Source organism: Durio zibethinus, chromosome 12, assembly GCF_047325235.1.
Source record: "Durio zibethinus cultivar Kanyao isolate XHJ-2024 chromosome 12, ASM4732523v1, whole genome shotgun sequence".
Taxonomy (NCBI): Eukaryota; Viridiplantae; Streptophyta; class Magnoliopsida; order Malvales; family Malvaceae; genus Durio; species Durio zibethinus.
Window position 1 is genome coordinate 5,777,914 of NC_143173.1, and position 21,457 is coordinate 5,799,370.

Consider the following 21,457-nt stretch of genomic DNA (forward strand, 5'->3'; position numbering starts at 1 on the left):
ATAAATAGTAATAATAAATAAATAAATAATAAATACATAAGATATAAAGGAAAAAATATAAAATATAAAATAAAAATAAAAATAAAAATAATAAAATAATAAAATATAAAATACAAGATAATAAAAAAATAAAATAGGTCTACCCATTTGGACTAGGCCTAAATGATTTGGACTTGGACCAAATTGGGTGTCTACAAAAGGAAGGGAGAGCAGGAAGATGAAGGGAAACTAGCAGTGAAAAACATGAGAAAAATCTATTAAAAATGAGAGAAAGAAGTATAAAAAAGAGGTACGAGCTTAAAGTTCATCTTTTGCTTTCATGGTTTGAAATTGTCCTTGATGTGTTGGTTTACATGGAAGTTTCAAGTTTTTTATTTTATTGATGCGCACTGTTTGTGTGTGAAGTTGGTAGAATACAAGAGCATATGGCATGTAAATCTATGAAAGTTTAAAATGCCTTTCTTCATTCTTATGAGTGTACTTGCATGGTGGCGTTTATTTTTGCACGTTGGCTTATTCCTTATTCCTTTTGTGGTGGTTGCTTGGGTATAACAACACCATTAGAGAGTTATAGCTTCTAAAATTTGTCCTTGAATGATGTGTGTCAAGCTTAATTGCCCTATAAGGCAATGTTAGTCTTCCCTATAGAAAATCCTATTTGTGTTGTTTATGATGATATAATTCTTAGGTGTCTTTAGGTTTCATGCTATTAGTTGGAAAATGATACATTAGTATTAGTTTAGGGTTATAATTTTGTTTTCTTCAAACTTAAGTGACATCTAAAAAAAAAAAAAACCAAACAATCTAAACTTTAGGCATCTAAATTTCTTATATTTTTAATTCAAGAGTTTTTGTTCTCATTTTTCTATTTGAATTCATGCATTTTAATTTCCTTTCTTTCAATTACTTTACATGCACTTTAAATCTTCAAAGTAATTTGACCTTTTTTGCATTTTTTATTTCTATGCTTTTTTATTTTTTACGCCTTTTACATTTGCTTACAATTTAATTCAACGCTTTTTACTAATTATGCTCTTTTAATTTAAGCAATTTAAATTTATAGCGTTGTTGGGATTTTACTTATTATGATATATTCTAAAAATAATTATAATAAGTAAAGAAAATAATGATAAAGATTTTGAAATTGTTGCCTAAATATTAGAAGGAGTTCAAAATGAAGTTTTTTAAAAAATAATAATTCCTCCTAGATATTGAGAAATTATTAAATAATAATGATTAAATAATAAAATATTTATAAATAATAATAATGATGATGATAAAATGTTTAATGAAAAGGAAAATATATAAAAATATAAAAATTCATTTTTTTTAGAAAAATAAATAAAGGTTAATGATAATAATAACAATTTTTAATGAAAAAGAAATATATAAAATATAAAAAATCTAATTTTTAAGAGAATTACAAAATACGAGCTTGCTTCGAAAGTTTACTTAAATGTTGAAAATTTTCAAAAAGGTTCGTAAATCTTAAAATTAAAATCCTAAATGAAACCCTAAAATCAAAATCGTAAATGAAATTCAAAACCTTAAATCCTAAGTGGAACTCAAATCTTTAGGCCTTGGTTGAAACCTTAAAAACAAAACCTTAAATTTACCTAAACCCCAAAATCATATTAAATTTTTAAATATTTGTATAAAAATCTTTTATGAAATAATTTATTCTCAAATGCCGTCTAATTAATGGATATTTATGAAATTTTATTTCATTAAAGAATTGTCATATGTTTCTATAACTTAAAATAAAAATTTAATAATAAACATAAAAAATAATAAAATGAGGTTTTAAATATAAATAGTCGCACTTAAACTCTGCCTAGAGTTCAGAGAGTCTAGGTGGCCTCTTTATATTTGAAAATCTAATTCTTAAATTTTTATTTTATCATCATTTGTATATATTTCATTTTTAGATTAATGTTTATATTTATAATGCATATATATATGTTTATTCTAATTATTGATGTTTAATATTAATTATATCATTTTTTTTCATTTTTTTACGACATAAAAAGTTTTTAAAAAATTAATTTTAAACAAATAAAATTAAAATAGCATTCCGAAAAATATAATTGTTGCTATCATGCACAAATGTTGGAGAGTTGCCTATAATTATAATTTACAAAGAATGTTATTTTATTATTTTTAAAAGGAATGTTGCAATAAATTTTAGATGAAAAGATTAATTTTGAATTATGGCTTTATGTCAGAGAATTTGAAGGTATTTTTTTAGTCTAAAAATTTTTATAATATTCCTAAATAAAGATTTTTTACCTGATTTTATTTCTTAAAAATGAAGAAAATTATAATTAAATTTCATATATAAAAACCACTTTTGTCCAAAATTATAAATAGCACATGATTAATTGGTACAAATTTTATGAACGCTATAAGAATGCTAATCCTTCCCTACACGTAACCGACTCTCAAACCCAATTTTGTTTTCATAAGCCAAAATTGTCTTTTAATAAAGTTATTGTTTTATTAAATAGATAAAATTTTTGGGTGACCAATCACAGTTTAAAAAATATTGATAATGACTCCCCGTATTTTCATGATTTTAAATTTTTATGTCTAGCGGTTGAGTCTCCAAACCAATATGTTATGATAGCTTGGTAACTTCACTGGAGATCATTAAAAGTTAGGCAAAAAATTTTAATCATGCGCTATCGAAAGTTTTGAATTTAATTGGTTTTACTTGATATTTAATTTAATTCCTTCATTTTAATTTTTCAAAAAATAATAATATTAAATAAATTACATATTAGTTATTATCTTATTTTGATTTTGTTATTTGTAAGTCATGTATATTGTTTTGATTAATGTATTATTTTGCATATTTTTGTATATTTACTTACATGCATGAGTTCTAAACCAGGGCTCTATCCTTTTTAGGAGGAAGTGAATGTTCTCGTGAAGTGATAATCTCTGTATTTGCTAGTGAAATACTTTCACTCAAATCGAACCCTTTCCATTTGTAACCTATAATGGGTGAGGATTGATATGCCTTACTAGTTTGTAATAGGTGATGTTGTAAGGTTGATTTGGAAACTTTTAGACGAATAAATCTTGACCTAGCATATAGTGAGTAATAGGAAGCCTTCTTAGGGCAAAGCCATATCACCTTATAGAAAATTACCAAAAGTTAGGAAATTAGATATATTCTATTAATTATATGGTTGCTATGTTGTTTCCATTATTTGTTTGTTTTGAATTATTAATTCATTTTATTTTTATATTTTTTAATTTTGTTGCATATATTATATAGGCATTATATTTTAAGAGAAGGTATTTGTTTTAAGTCGATTATAAAAAAAAATCAAAAATTAAAAAAAGTAAAAAATGGTTTTCATCAAGCCATTAGTGGTGTTAGCCTATTGTAGAAATTATTTGGAAGTTAAAAGCTATGCCAATCTTTTTCATAGAAATTACACAAATGTAGAACATGTAGGGTATTATGATGCAGGTTGTGTTTAAGGTAATAGAGTAAATAAAGTTAGAATAAAAAAACGAGTCCAAATAAAAAAAAAGGAAAAGGCAAAGAAAAAAAATTTAGGATAGGTAAGAAGTTTGTCATTTTTTTGGAATTTAATCATTGCATTTTATATTCATCGTTAAGGTGATTTGTATATTTTGGGCTATTCCATTTTGGTATATATTTGCATCATTATCATATTCAAGCATTCATAGACATTTTATATAGCATGTAAATTAGGAATTGTTTTGTATCATTTATTCATTCAGTAAGAAGAGTAACATCATCATTTTTTGTTTAAACCCTTGAAATAAAACATTTGTTTTAGTAGGTATATGGAAGATCAATTAGAGGCCCGAACAAGTATGTTAGAATGCAATCAAGAGGAGTTTGATCATGATATTAGAGAGATGACAAAATAGCTTGCTGAGTTAATGAAAACTGTTGATAGACTCAATGAATTTATTTTGGTGCCTTTTCAAGGGTGGGTCTTTACCAATTTCAGCCCAAGTAAGCATTATGAACTCATGGAGTTGTGATCAAATGATTCTTGCTGGGCCCAATACATTTCTTGAGCATGTTGAAACAATCAGTGGTTTGAGCAATAATGAAGGTTTGGACAAGATCATGAAACGAATGAGTGATTTGATCATCCAAGTTTCAGAGCTCCAAAATTTGATTTCCAAGATAAAGTTACCAGGTTGTGTGCAACTTTCACCAATCATTTCGAACTCGACTCTGTGTCTAAATCCTTCTCATGTTTATTTTTGACCTCTTTTCCAAACATATAGGTTCAGGCCCCAAAATGTCATGCAATCTCTGAGAAGTCCACATTTGAACCAAAATCTTCAGCCTTCCATTCCTCAACCACCTATTAGCCAATTTCTTAACTCCGAACCTTTGTACCACCATTAAATTTATGGACTCCTAGTCAATATGTTACCCAAAAATTATTTAAGAAAAAGAAACAGTTAGATCTTATCCCCATTTCATATGAAAAACCCTTTTCTTATCTGTTTAAGAGACACCTTATTGTCCTTATTCCTTCAGAGCTTTTAAAGCTTTTATACCCAAAATATTTTGACCTAGATGCAAGCCATGAATACCATGATGGGATTATAAGGCATTCTATTCAGAATTGTGAGGTTTCAAACATAAGGTGCAATCACTCATAAATACGAAGTGGTTCGATCCAAAGACAATAGTAGGATAAAGATCTAGGAATAATGAGAAAAAGATAGCATGATGATGACATGAATAAGATTTTTTATTAAAAACGATTTTCAAGTGTTGGGAAAATGAAATGCTTTGTGATTTCCTTTTGTTTGTAAAATGTTTTTATATGTTAATATGGTGTTGTCATTTTAAACTTAGATATGTGAATTATGGCTTGTCTTTAATTCTTGCCTCTTTTTCAATTTTCACACTTTTCACCAAAAAGCTTTGTCATTTGTGCATTCATTCATTCATTCATTCATTCATCTATTTATATATCCATTTAATAGCATGCAATTTATGTGTGCTCTAAAAAAAAAGATTTTCTTCGAAAATAATCCTTGTGATTTCTTCTAAGAATTAGGAGAATACTAATTTAGGAGAAAAGATTGAGGAGATTATGAAGGGACTTTTTGCTCAAGAAATGATCAACCCGAAGGACCTAGTTTATGACCTATAAGGGAGGAATCATGAAATCTAAATAAACAGAGTAGGTGTAGTCTCTTAGAAGAAAAAATTTAAGTTGTTGAAGGTAAGAATAAATCTTGTGATGCAAATGAATCCCAATTAGTTTCAGATATGGTTATTTTGCCCAAATTTAAGGTTCTCTTGTTTGAAAAGTATAATGGAACTAAATATCTTGAGACACATTTAGCTCCATGTTGTCATAAAATGTTTAGGTATACCGGTGATGAAAAGTTACTTATTTATGCCTTTCAAAAAAGTTTGACTAGGGCAATGACCAATTGGTATTATAGTTTAGAAAGAAATCAAATTTGTACTTAGAGGAATTTATCTTGGAAATTTTTAAAATAGTACCAACACAAATTGGAGATAGCTCCAAACTAATTAATCCTTCAAAACATGAGAAAGAGTCTCAATGAGAGCTACAAAGAATATTATGTTGGATGGAAAGAGGTTGCATTACAAGTTCAACCACCTTTAACTAGTAAGAAGCTGAATTCTCTATTTATGGATACATTTCCTTCTCCTTATTATGATAAATTAATTGGTAATACATCATAAGAATTTGTCGATTTGTTATTTGTTATGGGTGGAATTAAGAATGGGATAAAAAATTAAAAAATTATGAATGCTAATGTGAAAATTCCTAATGAAAGGCAAGAGAATATTTTTGACAGATACGCTTATGAGATAATTATTGAAAGGAAAAATAAAAGAAACCTCACCATAATACAGGAAGATTTGGTGAATGAATATTCCCAACGGTCACCGTATTATTCCCAATCGACACCTCGGGTATGTAATTTTTCTTAACCATTTCATCTATATGCTCAAGTTTCTTCGCCACAAACATTCACAAAACAAAGGATCAATCCAAGCCATTCATAAAGTTGTAAGAGAAATAGAGTCAAGGTTTATTATTCACTCCAAATGCCTTATGCTAAGCTTTTCACCTTACTTGTCAAAAATCATATGATCTCTGTTGTTCCTATAAAACCCAGAAAGCCTCTATACCTAAAGTGGTATAATTCCAATGCTAAGTGTGAATTTCATGATGGGGTCAAAAGACATTCTATAGAAGATTATACTGCCTTCAAGGATACAGTTCAGACTTTGATTGATGCAAATCTCACAAAGTTTAAAGAATTGGTTAGTGGTTTTGATGATTGATAATGGAGAAGTTACGAGTCAATGATGTTAAAACTGAAGCAGCAAGGGGGGAATTTTTGTTTTTATAACTTTGAATGTCATCATAAAAACACTATTAGAATATGAGTTTTGAACTTTTACTTTAGTGTTTGCATTAAATGAATGAATGTTGTGCATTATAGTGTTTCATGGATTTATTTTGTCATTTGAGGTTTTGATATTTTTAAGTTTTAGAATAGTAGATTTTCTTTGAAAAAAAATGACAAAAAGGGAAAAAAATGTTAAATTTGAATAAAGCGTCTATGTAGTTAAGTCCCAAGGTTTTAGAAAGAGAAATGCCTTTAAAAAAAAAAAGAGAAAAAAGAGAAAAGAGAAAATATTTTGTGAATAAAGAAAAAGTCTTAGATGCAATCGCTATTAGAAATTTGTCAAATACCTAAATAGTTTTTCTTAAGCCTTTCAGTTGATTTCATTCAATAGTCATGACCCTTCAAAAGCCATGAATTTGAGTTCATGAATCTTACCCTCACCTGATAATGTTATGATATTAAAGGATGATATTATTTTTCAAGAATATCAACAATAAAATGACTAATTGAAAAAGAAAAAATAGAATTCCTAAAAGATCATGCATACATGACATTTTTAAGAATTAAGATATGGTAATTTGATGTATCAATGTTACATTGTAATTCAAAAAATTTTCAATGTCAAAAGCAACCTAAGTCTTGTAAAATAATCTCAAACATACTTACTTTTCAGCTTTTTATCCTAAAATTAGCCTAGTCTAGTGTCATAGGGGCACGTAGATAAGAAAAGAAAGACTTCATTGCCATTAAGACTATTTGATCTATGATCAACCCATTCGTTCTCTTTTTGGTAGTGACATGGACCATTTGAAATATTTAACGAGTTTATTTCATATGACCTTTTTCTTGTTTATTCTAAATGATCTTGTTCTCACAATAACTTTCATTAAAAATGGTTTGTTAAAATGGAGCATCTTTCATGAAACGCATTACTAGCAAAGTGAATTTAGGTATGAGTTATGATAACAAGTTAAAAACAAAAACAAAAAAGGGGAAAAAAATAAAAAAAAAGACAAAAAAGGAAAAAAAACTGATTATGATAACATGCATTTAAGAAATTTGAATAAATCCAAATAAAGTCTTTATAAATCCAAAATTTTAGAGAAAAAACAGAGAAAAAAAAAACCTAAAATGAAAAAACCAAAAGAAAAGTCAAGAAAGCCAAAAATAAAAAAAATAAAAAAAAAGAAAAATTTTTTGGTACAAAAAATTCTTTATTCAAGTTCATTTTTTCTAAAGGGAACTACTTTTCAATTTAAGTATTTATGCTTGAAATGACAAATTGTCACTTTCATCATCCTTTTACAAATATAATTTTATCCCTAATTATCCTTTTGAGCCTAATAATTTTCTTTCAAAAATAAACCCTAACTGAGGAGTACTCTTTACACTAAGCCCAGATTAGCTAGCACATAAGCTCGAATTAGTTGAAAAGTGCATACACTTTTTGTCCCCTTTATATGGTGAATTTTTTTTGATTCAATAAAAACTTTGGTGGGTTAAACCATCGAATCCATTAGGAAAGAAAATTTTCTTTTTTCATTTCTAATAGGAATTGCCAATTCTCCAAAAAATCTAAGTCCACCCAAGTTTTAAGCTCAGTGAAGTTGGCATTTATGAAAAGATTTAAGCCTAGCTTAGCTAGCACACAATGAAATTTAAGCTCAGTTTAATTGGCATTCAATGAAAGTTTAAACCTAGATTATTTGGCACCAATGAAAATTTTAGGCCAAGTTTGGCTGGCACTCAATGAAAGTTTAAGCCCACATTATCTGGCATCCAGTGAAAACTTAAGCCCAACTTAGCTGGTATCCAATGAAATTTAAACCTAACTTAGCTGGTATTCAATTAAAATTTAAGCTTAGATTAGCTAACACCCAGTAAAAAGTTAAGCTCAGTTTAGCTAGCATTTAATAAAAATTTAAGCCCAGATTAGTTGACACTTAGTGAAAATTTAAGTCTAGTTTAGCTGATACCTATAAAAATTTAAGTCTAGATTAATTGGCATCTAAACCCAGAATTAACTAGCACGAAAGCCCAGATTAGCTGGCACGTAAACTCAAATTAATGATCACTTTATTTGACTTATGATTTTGTTTCCATCATTTCATTCGATTTGTAGTTTAATCCCGATCATCCTTATCTTTTGATTAACAATTTAATCTTGGTTGTCATAAAAGAAAAAAGAAAAAAAAAAGATATAACAAGACGAAAACAAAAAAAAAAAAAAACAAAAACAAAAAAAAACATAAAAAAAGATAGAATAAAAAAATTCTTCTTAGGAAGTAGTATTCAAATAAAATTATTGTTTATGTCTTTACATTATTCCTAATCTTCATAAACATGCAAATAAGGACAGCAATAGACACCTAATTTTATCTAATATATTTTGTTTTTTAAATCGAGACTTGTTTCTGTAATTGAGTTTTAATTATCAATTTTTCGGGTTCATTAACAGTCTATTAAAAAATGTTCAAAGATAAGGCCCAATGTAAGCCCCAAAATGAGACCTGTTGCATTGGCTTGAATAATACCCGCAATAGCCCAATAAAAGCTTAGTAAAAGAGTCATCTTTAAGGCCCATCAATGATCGATTGTTGACCATTAAATACAAAAAATAAAAAATATATAAAAAAATAGATATAAAAAATGGGTTTTGGCCCAAAATAAAATTGCGAAAGCCTAATTGAATCCGAAATGGCCACAAAGCGAGTTTTAGCTTCATACATTCCTATGGTAACACTTTTTTTAATTCTAAATTAGAAATATACCCACTTACAATTTACAATTATTAAAAAATGTAATTTTTTGTTTAATGTTGATAAATGTATTTTAAAAAAATTAATTAGTAAATAAAAATTGCATGAATATTAATGCGTTACTATAAGATTATTGGACTAGACTCAACGGTTATTTTTTTATTCTCAAAGAGTAAATAATTTTGTCACTATTCTCCGTTATATTTTCCATTGTTTTTTACATATGTTTAATGATTATTTTTCTATAGCAATAAAATAATTATTTATTATATATATGAAGTACCATTAATTTTTATTTTTCAAACTCATAAACTATTTAATTATAGAACAAAATAAAAGAAAAAAAAAATTTTTTACTTTTACTATCGCTCATTTTTTTAGGATGTACTGTTTATTACTTGATTTTGTATTTTTTGCTTTTTTTTATTTTTATAATATTAATAATTATTGATCATAATACTTGCTTCTTGATTTTCAAATTTTCTATTTTTATTTTTTATAATATTTGTAATAATTGTTTTTTATTAATTCTGTTTTCTATAATTATGAGAAAAACGAAAATATTCTTTTAATCCTAAAGATAAAAACACCCTTCAAAACATTTTCTCTAATAATGAGTTCTTTTGGTAATTTTCAAAGTAGAGAGAGGAATTAGTGAAGAAAGAAAAATTCAAAGTAAAATTTACTTCATTTTGAGCACAGCAATGCTGAACTGTTCAATGCTTGCTATTGCCACAGATTAGTGTCAATGCAGAGAAGATAGTGGGATAAAATGTGTTATGATCACGCTCCTCGGACACTTGGTCTTAACGCGGGGAATAAAGTGCTAGAGAGGACACTTGGGTGTGTCCTCACATCAAGGACACCTCTATAGCCCCTTCGGGCTCAAGATTAAGGATCTCCCAAAGAATATTTTGGACAGCTTGCCAGCTAAACTGTCCTTTACTACAATTAAGACACATGGCTCCATTCGAACCGGCCATAGTAGATCCCCAATACTCTGACAACGCATATAACCTATTGGCGTAAAAAAAAAAAAAAAAGGGCAAATACACTATTTAAGGTTAGACTTTCTCAGCTCTTCCTTAGCTTTGACTTGACCATTTGAAAAAGAAAACTTTGAATATACATTTTTTTTTACATTTAAAGCTGTCAAGATTTAAATTTTTAAATTTTAAGCACCGAAATTAAAAGTTTACTATAATAAAGCTACAGGCTGTTAGAACACTAAAACAAATTTTGACACCCCCATTTAGTGTTGCAACTTGTAGAGCTCTCTCACCGAATTGTGTCCAAGCTTTAAAGTCACTTCCTCAACACCTTTCCTCCATTTTCTTTCCTTCCAAGCATAACTAAGATACAAAGTTATTATTAGAGAAGCAAAGGGCTAATAAAGCTAGCCCAAACTTGAAAAATCCCCCAAACTCCTCGAAACCCAAGCCCGTCCAACACCAAAATAAAAGACTTGAATGTCTAACATGAAACGATCCCAACATAAATTGATTTGACTTTAAAAATCAATAATTTGGATAAGAAATGAGTCAAACTCAATGATCCCAATTCGACTAATCCAAGTGTCAAACGTGAACAATCAGAACATGAAATGAACCGAACCTCAAACAACCTCAATTTCCTTCGACCCAAAATGACCTGACCCAAACCAAACTTGCCCCACCCAATTGGCACCTCTGGACTTAAAACTATCATACTTCTAATAGTCAAACCAAGAGATGTCTATTTCTTCAACCTTTGCAGCAACAATAACTCATGCTAAATTGTTCTCAACTCAAACATCACCTCACAGAAAGCAAGAGTTGACTACAGGCTGTGTTTTCTTCCTTAAAGTTAAAAAGAACAAAAAACCTGCATACAAAATGATGTTCATTCCCTCTTTGCTGCATCTCATAGCATGTGTGAACGTGACACCATTCTAGTTGCTTATGGATGTTTAACATGTGCCAGGGGTCAAACATATGGCTCCAATTTGATTATCATTTGAACAATGAAAATAAAAATTACCAAGGGGCACTATTTTCTAATCAAGATGCAGGAATATAATTTAGCTTTCCAATACTGCTGCAAAAAATTTATGTTTGAGAGAACACATGCAAGCTCCAATTTGGATCTTGCTATTAAATTGATAAGGATAAACATTTGGCATTGAAACAAAGAATAACATACAAAGGGATCAAACAAATTTGTATTCTTGAATTGCAAGAAATTTTATTCCATCAAAGTTTTATTTTTGCCTACTGGGTTCACATTGTGACTAGATGTGTGTGCTTTGCATGATATTTTAAATACTGATGCAACTGAATATGAAAATTGAAGAGCAAAAGAAAATAATAAATATAATTTTTTAGAGCATGACAGTTATAAGGTTTTCTAGCTCTTGTACCTTAAAGCTTGGAGTTTGCTTTCTTACTAGTCAATGCAACTGCTGTCTTCGAACTAGATTGCCGACCCAAATGCTTGCATATAAAATCTCCAGCCAACATGAGCTTTTCAAGATCCACATTTGTTTCTATTCCAAGTCCATTGAGCATGTAAACAACATCCTCAGTGGCAACATTTCCTGAAGCACCCTTAGCATATGGACAACCTCCAAGGCCAGAAACTGATGAATCCACAGTGCTGATCCCCATCTGTTAAGGGAATAAAAATTACTAACAGAAATTTAAAGTGCTTGAAAACATTTCTAGAGCATCTGCAAATTTTAAATTTTTGGTTACAAGATAGGGTGCTGGAAAATGTTTTATCATTCAAAAATGATGAGCTGGAATAACTAGGACAAACAAGTGACTCAATAAATTTTGGCCACTGTATAAAATTAGATCGTAGAATATTGGTCAAAACATGTCCAAATAGAGAGCAAATTAGAATCCTGGGAGGAAAGAAACAGGAAAAGAAATGAAGTAACCGAGATCTACATGTTGGTTTCATTTCATCTGTCTTTAACCTTGCTGTCAAGATTTTTGCAACTGTAAAATCATTAAACCTACAGAGCAGACCACCTTTTCCATTAATTTTACAAAGAAAAAAGAAGTTAACTAGGTAAACCCGGATCTGGTGAGGGTAATATTTGATCTGCCTTTAGTACAGCCTGCATTTCCATCAACAGCCAAATCCTAAAGCCTATTTCTTCAAACACACCTTTTACATTGATTTTATTGCTTCTAGAACCATGTATGAAGAAACTAATCAACAGAGTCCATGCCATTGATAAAACCTGGATCCTTGCTAAAGTATTGCAAAATGTTGAGGGCCACAGTTTTCAAATTTACATTATCAACAGTCATGAAATGAACAATATGATCTTTATAGATCTAAGAGATGCATATAGAAGTGTTCTCTTCAGTGAAAAAGAAAAAGAGAAAAAGACGTCGATGCACAGCAGCCAAAAAAAGAAAAAGAGACAGTATTGGGATGCACTCACTTTTGCTCATATTTTAAACCAGAAACAAAAGTGCGTTGCCATGAAACAATCAATAATATCACAGGTTCTACTCATACTTTTCTATTTACTTATGAACAATCTATTTGAAGCATCAGTGAAAACAGCTTGCTAAATAGAGAAGCATCTCCATTGGTAACACAAGGGATATGAGTTAGACCATTGTGTTGGCAGAAATGCAACATGAGCAGAAGTTAATGTAAGTTCACTCTACTTAAAACAAACAAATCCTTCATGTCAGCAGTTTAATGTGAGGAGCAGGAAAATGAGTATTGCTTACTTGGAGCGATGTTAGAATATTAGAAAGAGCTTGCCCATAAGTGTCATGAAAATGGACAGCAAGCTTATCAATTGGGACAACACGAATAACATTTTCAATCATTGGAATGATAGTGCCTGCACCAAAAGGAAACAAAGACGAGAAGCCAAATCTAAGTAAAGACTGAAATTATTGCACATAAACTCACATAAAGGTCAAAGTCTACCAGAGAATGATGTCAAATACAGATCTACAATATACAAGCTTAGTCAAAATCAAGTAAAAGATGGATCACCATGGGCATTATGAGAAATAAATCGTTTCCACAGATCAATCAATGCAAAATGAAAAACAGTGTCATTATGGAAATGTCCACATACATCAAAGGATTTTAGAGGGGATACTCATTGTTTAAAGAACAATTAAGAGTTCATAGAGCAGCTTGTAAAGCTAGCTCGAAAATCTGCTGTCAATCAAGTTAAAAGAGCCAATACTGATTCAAGTTTCAAAAAGTCTTCTAAATAAGAACAGTAGTCCCGCACATTATCTCCGATAAAAAGGAAACCAAAACATCTCTATATTACCAATCCACACTTGTCTTGCTACCAGAATGGATATATTCATCTATATGTGTCTCCTTCAACTAATCATCTCCACTAATAAATGGGAAAAAATGAAAATATTATTTTAAAATTGCATTATTTTCTTTCATTTAGAGGTGCATATCTATTCCAAAGTCAATAACAACAATCAGATGTAGTAATAAATTTCGATCCAAATCTTTTTTGCTCTCATAAAAATTGCAATCAGTTCTGTCATGCATCAGGGTAGTCCTCGTTCACAAGGATAAAAATCCAAGCATTTAGGCATTACCTTAACGCAAGAAGTTTAAGCAGTCAACTTCATGACAGAACATTATAATTCAGATTACCACATTTCTTTGGATGCAGGATTCAAGCATTTCATGCGTTCTTAAAAATCTCCCTTGCAAGAATCTTAACCAAAATTGGAATTAGAAACATCAACATGCCCGCTCTACCATATAAGCTACCAACCTATGAAGCACAAACACGCCTCAACCCCTGCATATCAGTATCGTGTTCGTGAAGAAAAACACACCTCAGACATGCTGGATACTTGTGCGACACATTACACGTGGCAAAAAATATATATTATTTTATTTGGACATAGCTGGAGATGCAGATCAACACCAGAAATTCGAAAGCAAAACTGAAGAAAACAAAAAGAATGTTGCAGGTCTACAACCGATGAAGCATGGTAGCAATACCTCCACCTTGAACAGGAGGGCAAGAGATGATTCTAGATGACAGAGGAGCAGAAGAAAAGAAATGGAGAGAAGTTGGCCTGAGTGTCGTCATGGCATCATGGTTTTACCAGCACAGTTGTTAACGTGAGTCATCAAAGAAGGAAATGGTAAAAGGTGGCTGGGCAAGGACAAGTAGGCTAGATTTTTTGGAAGAAAAGGGAAAAATAACTTATGTATTATGGGCTTATAACTTGTGTTGCCGTTTTAAAAAGAGCCCGCCCAAACCAGAACACTAAACACTAAATCAGAAATGATCTGAACCCAAAACGAGTCACATTCAAAAAATTAGCTGAATTCTTTTAGACCCAAAATGACCCAACCCGAAGTAACCTACCCTACCCATTTGCCACCTCTAAATGTATGCATGCATGTGTGCAGAGAAAAGCATGGATCTGTGTACATGGATATAAATTACCTTTGCATCCTAAACTCCAGCATCAGCACCACTGCCCACCCGGAAAAACACAAAAGAAAAAACACCAAACAAACAAGCATACGCAGTAAGATGATTATAGCGGGCGGTTCAATGGTGTATGTCATAACAGTAAGGAATTACTAACAGAAGGTAACTTTAAATATTACCAGGTGTACCAACACCAATTGTATCACCAAGGGATATTTCAGAGCAACCCATATCAAAGAGCTGTTTAGCCACGTATGCTACTTTTGATGGAGGCACCATTCCTTCCACTGGACAACCAACGACACATGATATATATCTGAGAAGATCAGAAAGTTCTAGGACGATCATATTTCTAAAATACATCATACTGGTTATTGCTAACAGAAAAAAAAAAGAATCCTTTTTGCTAATCGAAAAAGTTTCAAACCCATTACTAGTTTTTTGTAAGAAAATTCTGATTAAAGTAAATTCTTTAAAATCCATTCACCTGACAAACAAGACACCAGATATCTGCAAATTAGAGAAATTTTAAAAATAACAAAAAAAAAAAAAAAAACTCATTATATAACCTAAGGAAACAAATCAAAAGGAGGAACCATTGTTTACTTTCACCAAAAAAAAAAAAAAAGGATCTGGTTTGGGATTGCTCTTTTTCATTCCAGGGTTTCCCTAAATTTCAATGTTATCACTTAATAAGGCTTCCGTACCACCTACTAATTTTTCAGTCAAACCTTACTCAGAAGGAGATATAAATGTTCTTAGGTATGACATTTGAAATTTTGCAAGTTGACATCTATACGTTGTTGACTCCAACTTATAAACTTTATAACTCTTTCTTAGCACTACAGCTGAGCTTGGTGTCCTCAAAAGTTGGATTTTTCAGTTACTGGTTGCCTAAATTCCTCACTCATTTCAAAAACAGATTCATTTCAGGATGAATTAGAATAGCTAGTTAACTGGATACGTTCATCTTATTGTCACTCAGTTAAATCAATGGAAAACCAACAGGACAGATATGCACAAAATTAATCCTTCTACATTTTTACTTCATCATCATGTTTGTTCATATTAACAAGGCCTATTTTGATATATAAGCTGTCAAATACCTAGATAGCTATGATCAAAATGTAACAGAAAGAAACTTTAAATATTGTCATGATTAAGGAGGATACTTTCAAGGACTGGAAAGTGCTACCATAGGATGATGCCATAGTCAGTTTCCAGAACTACAGTAGACATAATTAATAACTTCTTCAGGATATAATCCATAAAGAGAAATGATTAAAAAATTCTCAAAGCAAATTCAAAAGGGAGAAATGATACTAGGGCACAAAAAACAAAATGTTTGTATACATTTTACACTTGTGAAGTGTGCTTGGAAGACTGCTCCTCTTCCTCTGAAGTAGATTTGAAGGAAGCATTTCTTTGCAATTTTATTACAATTTAACATTTAAGACTTTGGGTAACTCAATAATGCTGAGTTGCAGAATTAATAAGGCCAAAATTTAGTCTCTTTCACCAATATTCAATTTGCAACTCACATGTGATACTCAAAAGTGTTAATCAACATCCAAATTAAAAGAACTATTCAACAGCAATCACGGTACTATCCCTATCAAAATGCTGCATTTACCTGACATTTTCTTCCTTTTGGGTAACTAAGGTGTCATTTAGATTGCTGTCAATTCTGAACTGACTCTCAATTCATTGCAAAGTCCAAACACATAGCTTATTGAAAAATATTCAATCTTTAACTAAAATTGATGCTACATGAAAAGAAGCCTAATTCAAAAGCCAATACCACGGAGAACACAGGAAACAAGAACACCCTTTCCTCCTATGAAAGAAAAAATTGAAAAGAAGTGTTCAAATTCTGATGCTATACATATGTCAAGACCAATGCTACCACATCAAATCAATTCTCCATTGTCCCTACACGTAAGGGAGAGTATTAGAGAGGAGATCAAAGAAATCCCACTTTTGTTAAATTGGGGGTAACTTGGGCAGACAAAAATAACAAGAACCTCTCCACCTATTGCCAATTGGATTTCGGTTGGATGTCCATATTAAAATTTAATAGATGTGGGATTTCTTTTTTCTCCACTCTAATTCTTCCTACCTTTAACCTCCCCTCACCACCTCTCCAACTTATGGGAGAAACAAAAAAAGGGGACAAAAAAAAAAGTACTTTCTAAAGGGAATAATATGTCCCATAACTCTTAACATAGCATCGTGGAGGCCATAACTAACCTGATTTTTTTATCTTTGGGTAAGAAGAAAGATCTGACATTTAATATTTCAGCTTTTAAGTTGACTATCTAACTTGTTTCTTTAGCCGTGAAGTGAACATAAGAATGATGCTTAGCAAAACTAGGGGATTTCTAGAATATTTCAGACTTGAAAACCGAATTTATTATAGTTCACTCTTAAAATGAAGATAGTCTTTACCTCACTTCTCTCCATCAGCCAACCCCCCAAAAGGGAGAAAGAAAAAGGGAATTTTTGTCAATCCTACGTTAATTAGAAAATATACCCTCGAACTGGAAGTGAGAGCTTTCTAGCAGCAGAAGCAACATCTTTATAACGAGCAAGACTATCTTCAATGCTACAATTTATGTTTGACTTAGAAAAGGACTCAGAAGCTGAGGCAAAGATGGCCGCTTCTTTGGCTCCAGCTTCAACAGCAGCTTCAAAACCCTAAAGAAAGCATTTTATGTTATCAACAAATTTGCACAATTTGTTAACAGAAATGTTTTTATCTGTTAGAGATAGCTTACTTTAAGGTTGGGAGTTAACACTGGAAATCTGGCTCCTCGAATATTCTGGATTGCATCAATTACATCCTTTGCATCTGCCAGCTGCAATTCAATCATGAATTAGCTCAGGATAGTAGTTTTTTGTTTTTCTTTTTTGCAGCATCCAGTTCCTTTGAAAGATGAGCATGACACCAATTGATCCTTAAGTCCATCGAACAAAATACACCATCTTAAAAATGACAAAAAAAGTGAGGTGTACCATACCATAGAGGTTTGATTTATTTATTTTTTTTATTTTTTATTTTTTATTTTTTTTTTTGGGGGGGGGGGGGGGGGAGGGGGAAGATAACATAGGGGTTAAAGGAAGAAAAAAATAGCAAAAAACAAAACAATTATGATTAACAAAGCATGAGCCGTAGATGACTACTAACATTAGAGATTGACAGAACAATGCAGACCAAAAATCAGAATCATGAACCAAGAGAATTATAAGCAACTCTACATCCAAGTTAGAAGCATTATTTGAGAAAAGGTTGATTACCTCACATGAACCACAAAGGCACACTAACCTGCGGAACCCATTTTGGCGAGACAAAACTTGTGGCCTCAACAACAGTCAATCCTGAAGAAACTAGCATTTTTATCAACTGGACCTTTATGGTGGTAGGTACAATTTCCTTTTCATTTTGCAATCCATCCCTTGGACCAACCTCCACTATCTTTACATATCCAGGAAGGTTTCTTAAGACCTGGAGTGTAGCATAGGGTATAGACTACAGAATAAGTAGTAAGAGAATGCAAAAGAAAGAAAAAACACCAAACTACACTTAAAAAATAAAAATTTTAATTGACCTTATTTGTGGGACTATGATTGCAATTGGAGCTGTAATGAGAAGTTGAAGAAAAGGCAGCAACACCATCATTGTTACAAAGCAGCCTAACTTTAGGGTTCCAAAATTCAGTCCAAAGCAATGATTCCTTACTGCAATCAAAAGAGAACAACATTAAAAATTCTATAGAGCATCAGAATTGAAAGGGAAAACTAATGTAAATGCTTACTTGAGAGCTTTAAGCGAATAAGGAGTGGCTCTGCTTCCCATCAGCCTTGATATCTTGTCAAGTCGCCTTGCCGCTATCATTTCTTCAATTATTGTTTTCCAAGCAAATATTCACGCACTTGAATCATTTAAAGAGACAAAGTAAAAGCAATTTTTTAGAAGGATGAACCCCAGCACAGCAGCAGCAGGTTTGAATAAGAGGATATAAAAATTTTAAAATGAAACTTGAAGAGCTCTTTTCTGGTGTGAGTTCAATCTTCAAAGGATTCGGAGCTTCTTTTTTTTTTTTGTTTCCTTTTTGCTAAATGATCGTTATCTACCAAAATAGTAGTAATATATAAACAGACTATTTTTTCTCATTTTTTTCTCAAAATGACAGTTTCGATTTATATCTATTAACAATATACAAAAATGATTAACTTATTAAATGGCATGTAAATATTTGAAACCAAACCCACCCGTCCTCCAAAACAAAAAAAAAAAAACAACAACAAAGCCTAAGAAAGAAAAAAAAAGAGGTTCAAAAATGTAAAGCTGATATATGGCAGACTTTCCTCTGTTAAATCCCAAACACTGTGGAAACTAAACTGATACTCAACGCTATTTTGAACCATCTAATTCCAACATGTCACGTTTTCACAGAAAGTCAAATGAATCACTACTCACAAGTTACAATTAATTACGCTACTAACTAATTCAAACAAAAATAAATTGCAAAACAGCTAACAACCACAACTTATCAAATAAATTGTCACTTTCCAATCTAATATACCAGATGCTAACTTTCTTATATCAAATGTATAATCAACCCTTCAAAGTTTCCTTCAGAAATCTGATAGAGAATATATAAGAAAATAAATTCCAAAATTTACTTGAAATAATCGCAACACGAGCTTATTCCAATAATAATAAAAAAAAAGTTAATTTCCTCCACTCGCATAACCCAATCAAGACAAAACAAGATGATTTGCTTCTATTTTGAAAATTAAAAAAAAAAAATCACTGTTCAAATTTACCATGCTGAGCACGAGAAAGGATTTCGACAATAAAAAAAAACTTACAATTGAGAAAATTGATTCTAACAATTAAGTACAACCTTTTTCGACACTCTTCAGCGATGGACGGGTTTATCTTGAGCTTCAACACAGGCGTACTTAAGATTTTAGAGAATAAAAAAACGTATATCTTCTTCCGAAGTGTCTAACGAAAGCGAAAGATAAGCAAGTGTAATTCCTATTTTAATTTAATTAAACCTAAAAAAATTTATTAATATTTATTTTTGGGGCCTTTTTTTTTTTATTTTTACGAAGAAGCTAAAATCAGTTATATCTTAAAAAATTTTATTAATTTTTATTTTTAGGCCAGCTTTTTTTCTTTTTTTACAAAAAAAAATCACAAGTAAAAATTAAAAAAATTTATTAGAACTGGTATTTAAACCCAGCTTCAATGATTACATGAATAACTAAAACTCTAAATTCTACTTATTTTTAATTTGAGTAAATTATATAAAATATCTTATGATTTGAGGTGAATTAAAAGTAATTTGTGATGTTTTAAAAGTGACATTTAATTACTTTATAATTTAATTTATTATTATTATTTTATCTAAAACCATTATTTTTTCCTTATTCTTCATAATTAATTCTTTCTTTCTCTTTGAAACCAAACAAACGAAGTTTTTCATTTTTTTTTTATCTATTCTTTAGCTATTTCCAACTTTCATGAACGTTTCTTAATCTTTTTCCATCTCTAAATCTTTGCAACTTGCATTTCTTTTAAATTTCGATGAATCCAAAATTGTATTGTATGGATTTGTCATGAAATATTAAATTCTAATCTATTTCTTGATTTTTGACACTTTTTTAATCTTTTCACTTTGCAACAAAAAAGTGCATATTAACCATATCTTATTATCTCAAAATAAAATAACTTATATTTCACAAATTTTAAAACACAACAACCTATTAAAAACCTGAAATAATTCAAAACACACATATTAAAAGTTTCAAGACCCAATTTAACAACCAATTGAAAACCAAAATAATTGAGTTTGATGATATTGGCATAACCGCCCATAATAGGTTATAATCCCTTGATGAAGTAATTGTTATAATGCAATTTATTTCTTTATATAAAAACTACCTTAAACAGTATACAAACTCTTTTTAAGAAAAGAAAATGGCACCCATTTCATAATAGAAGATTATTATGGCATTCAACCATTAATAAAAAAAGAAAGGAGAAAAAGGTCTCTCACAAATACAAAAAGAGAGAAAAGGAGAGAGAGTAATTGACTAGGCATTGTATAACTCTCAAGAAGAATTCTTACTTTGGTGTATTGAATGACTTACACAGTGGAAATAAATAATTTTCGTATTTTGATTTTGTTCAGTGACCAGTAATTCAAGCTAGGTTTCGCTTTCACTTCTGCTAATAAATAAGAATATGTTATTATGTTCAAGTGTATATCTTACATGAATTTTATCTTTCATTAATATCAAAGCTAAGTTGGCTTGTGTTCTAGTTTATTTTTATATTCTTCATAATGGAAAACATGATACGTTCTTACATGCTTACAAACATCTATAGGAGTTGACATAATTTTTGTGTTCTTGGTATAATTAATGTTATTGTGACAATTCTTGAAATTAAAAAAAAAAGCCATTGATATTTTGCCACTTTTAGATTTTTTTTTTTTTTTTTGGTTTTTAGATAAGGTATTTGAATGCCTTAGATAAAAAAATTTTTAAAACAATTTGTCCTTGATTGACTTTGGAATGTGATTAGATCTCACAAGAATGATTGAAATGGATCTGAATAAATTTTTTTACTTATGCTAAAAGATTTTATATTTTTTTCTCATATTTTGTTATAGAAAGTCATGACTGTTTTCATAAGAACTCCCATCATTACGGGGACACATGCGAATTTTTTAAAGTAATAAGGCTGATGGTAAAATTGACACAATATCGAATGGATTCAAATGATGATATTGATAGGCATATTATCAAGGTAATGGCATGATCTAAAATT

The 21,457-nt window shown here is 30.3% G+C and overlaps 1 protein-coding gene across 10 annotated transcripts; it reads right to left on the minus strand.

The window, feature by feature from the left end:
- Nucleotides 1–9,818: 9,818 nt before the first annotated feature.
- LOC111296234 (uncharacterized) lies at nucleotides 9,819–19,646 on the minus strand. Of its 10 annotated transcripts, none has more exons than XM_089769229.1 (10): nucleotides 19,521–19,615; nucleotides 18,426–18,507; nucleotides 18,219–18,348; nucleotides 17,936–18,115; nucleotides 17,388–17,468; nucleotides 17,144–17,307; nucleotides 14,790–14,926; nucleotides 12,902–13,017; nucleotides 11,566–11,812; nucleotides 9,819–10,184 (listed from the first exon to the last, which is right to left on the minus strand). In XM_089769229.1, the coding sequence occupies exons 2-9, from the start codon at nucleotides 18,503–18,505 to the stop codon at nucleotides 11,567–11,569; spliced, it is 1,134 nt and encodes a 377-aa protein (XP_089625355.1). In that variant the 5' UTR covers nucleotides 18,506–18,507; nucleotides 19,521–19,615; the 3' UTR covers nucleotides 9,819–10,184; nucleotide 11,566. The 10 variants fall into 10 exon arrangements, with proteins under 10 accessions (XP_089625355.1, XP_089625351.1, XP_089625354.1 ...); XM_089769228.1 differs by lacking the exon at nucleotides 9,819–10,184 and adding an exon at nucleotides 10,279–10,519; XM_089769225.1 differs by lacking the exon at nucleotides 19,521–19,615 and having other exon boundaries at nucleotides 17,936–18,139; nucleotides 18,426–19,411.
- Nucleotides 19,647–21,457: the final 1,811 nt, after the last annotated feature.

Excerpts from the sequence above, each read along its gene's own strand:
- LOC111296234 (XM_089769225.1), bottom strand. The coding sequence starts at position 18,505 with ATGATAGCGGCAAGGCGACTTGACAAGATATCAAGGCTGATGGGAAGC. Across the intron at positions 18,349-18,425 it reads TATTCGCTTAAAGCTCTCAA|TAAGGAATCATTGCTTTGGA; the intron begins GTAAGCATTTAC and ends TTTTGATTGCAG. Across the intron at positions 17,308-17,387 it reads TGTTAACTCCCAACCTTAAA|GGTTTTGAAGCTGCTGTTGA; the intron begins GTAAGCTATCTC and ends TGCTTTCTTTAG.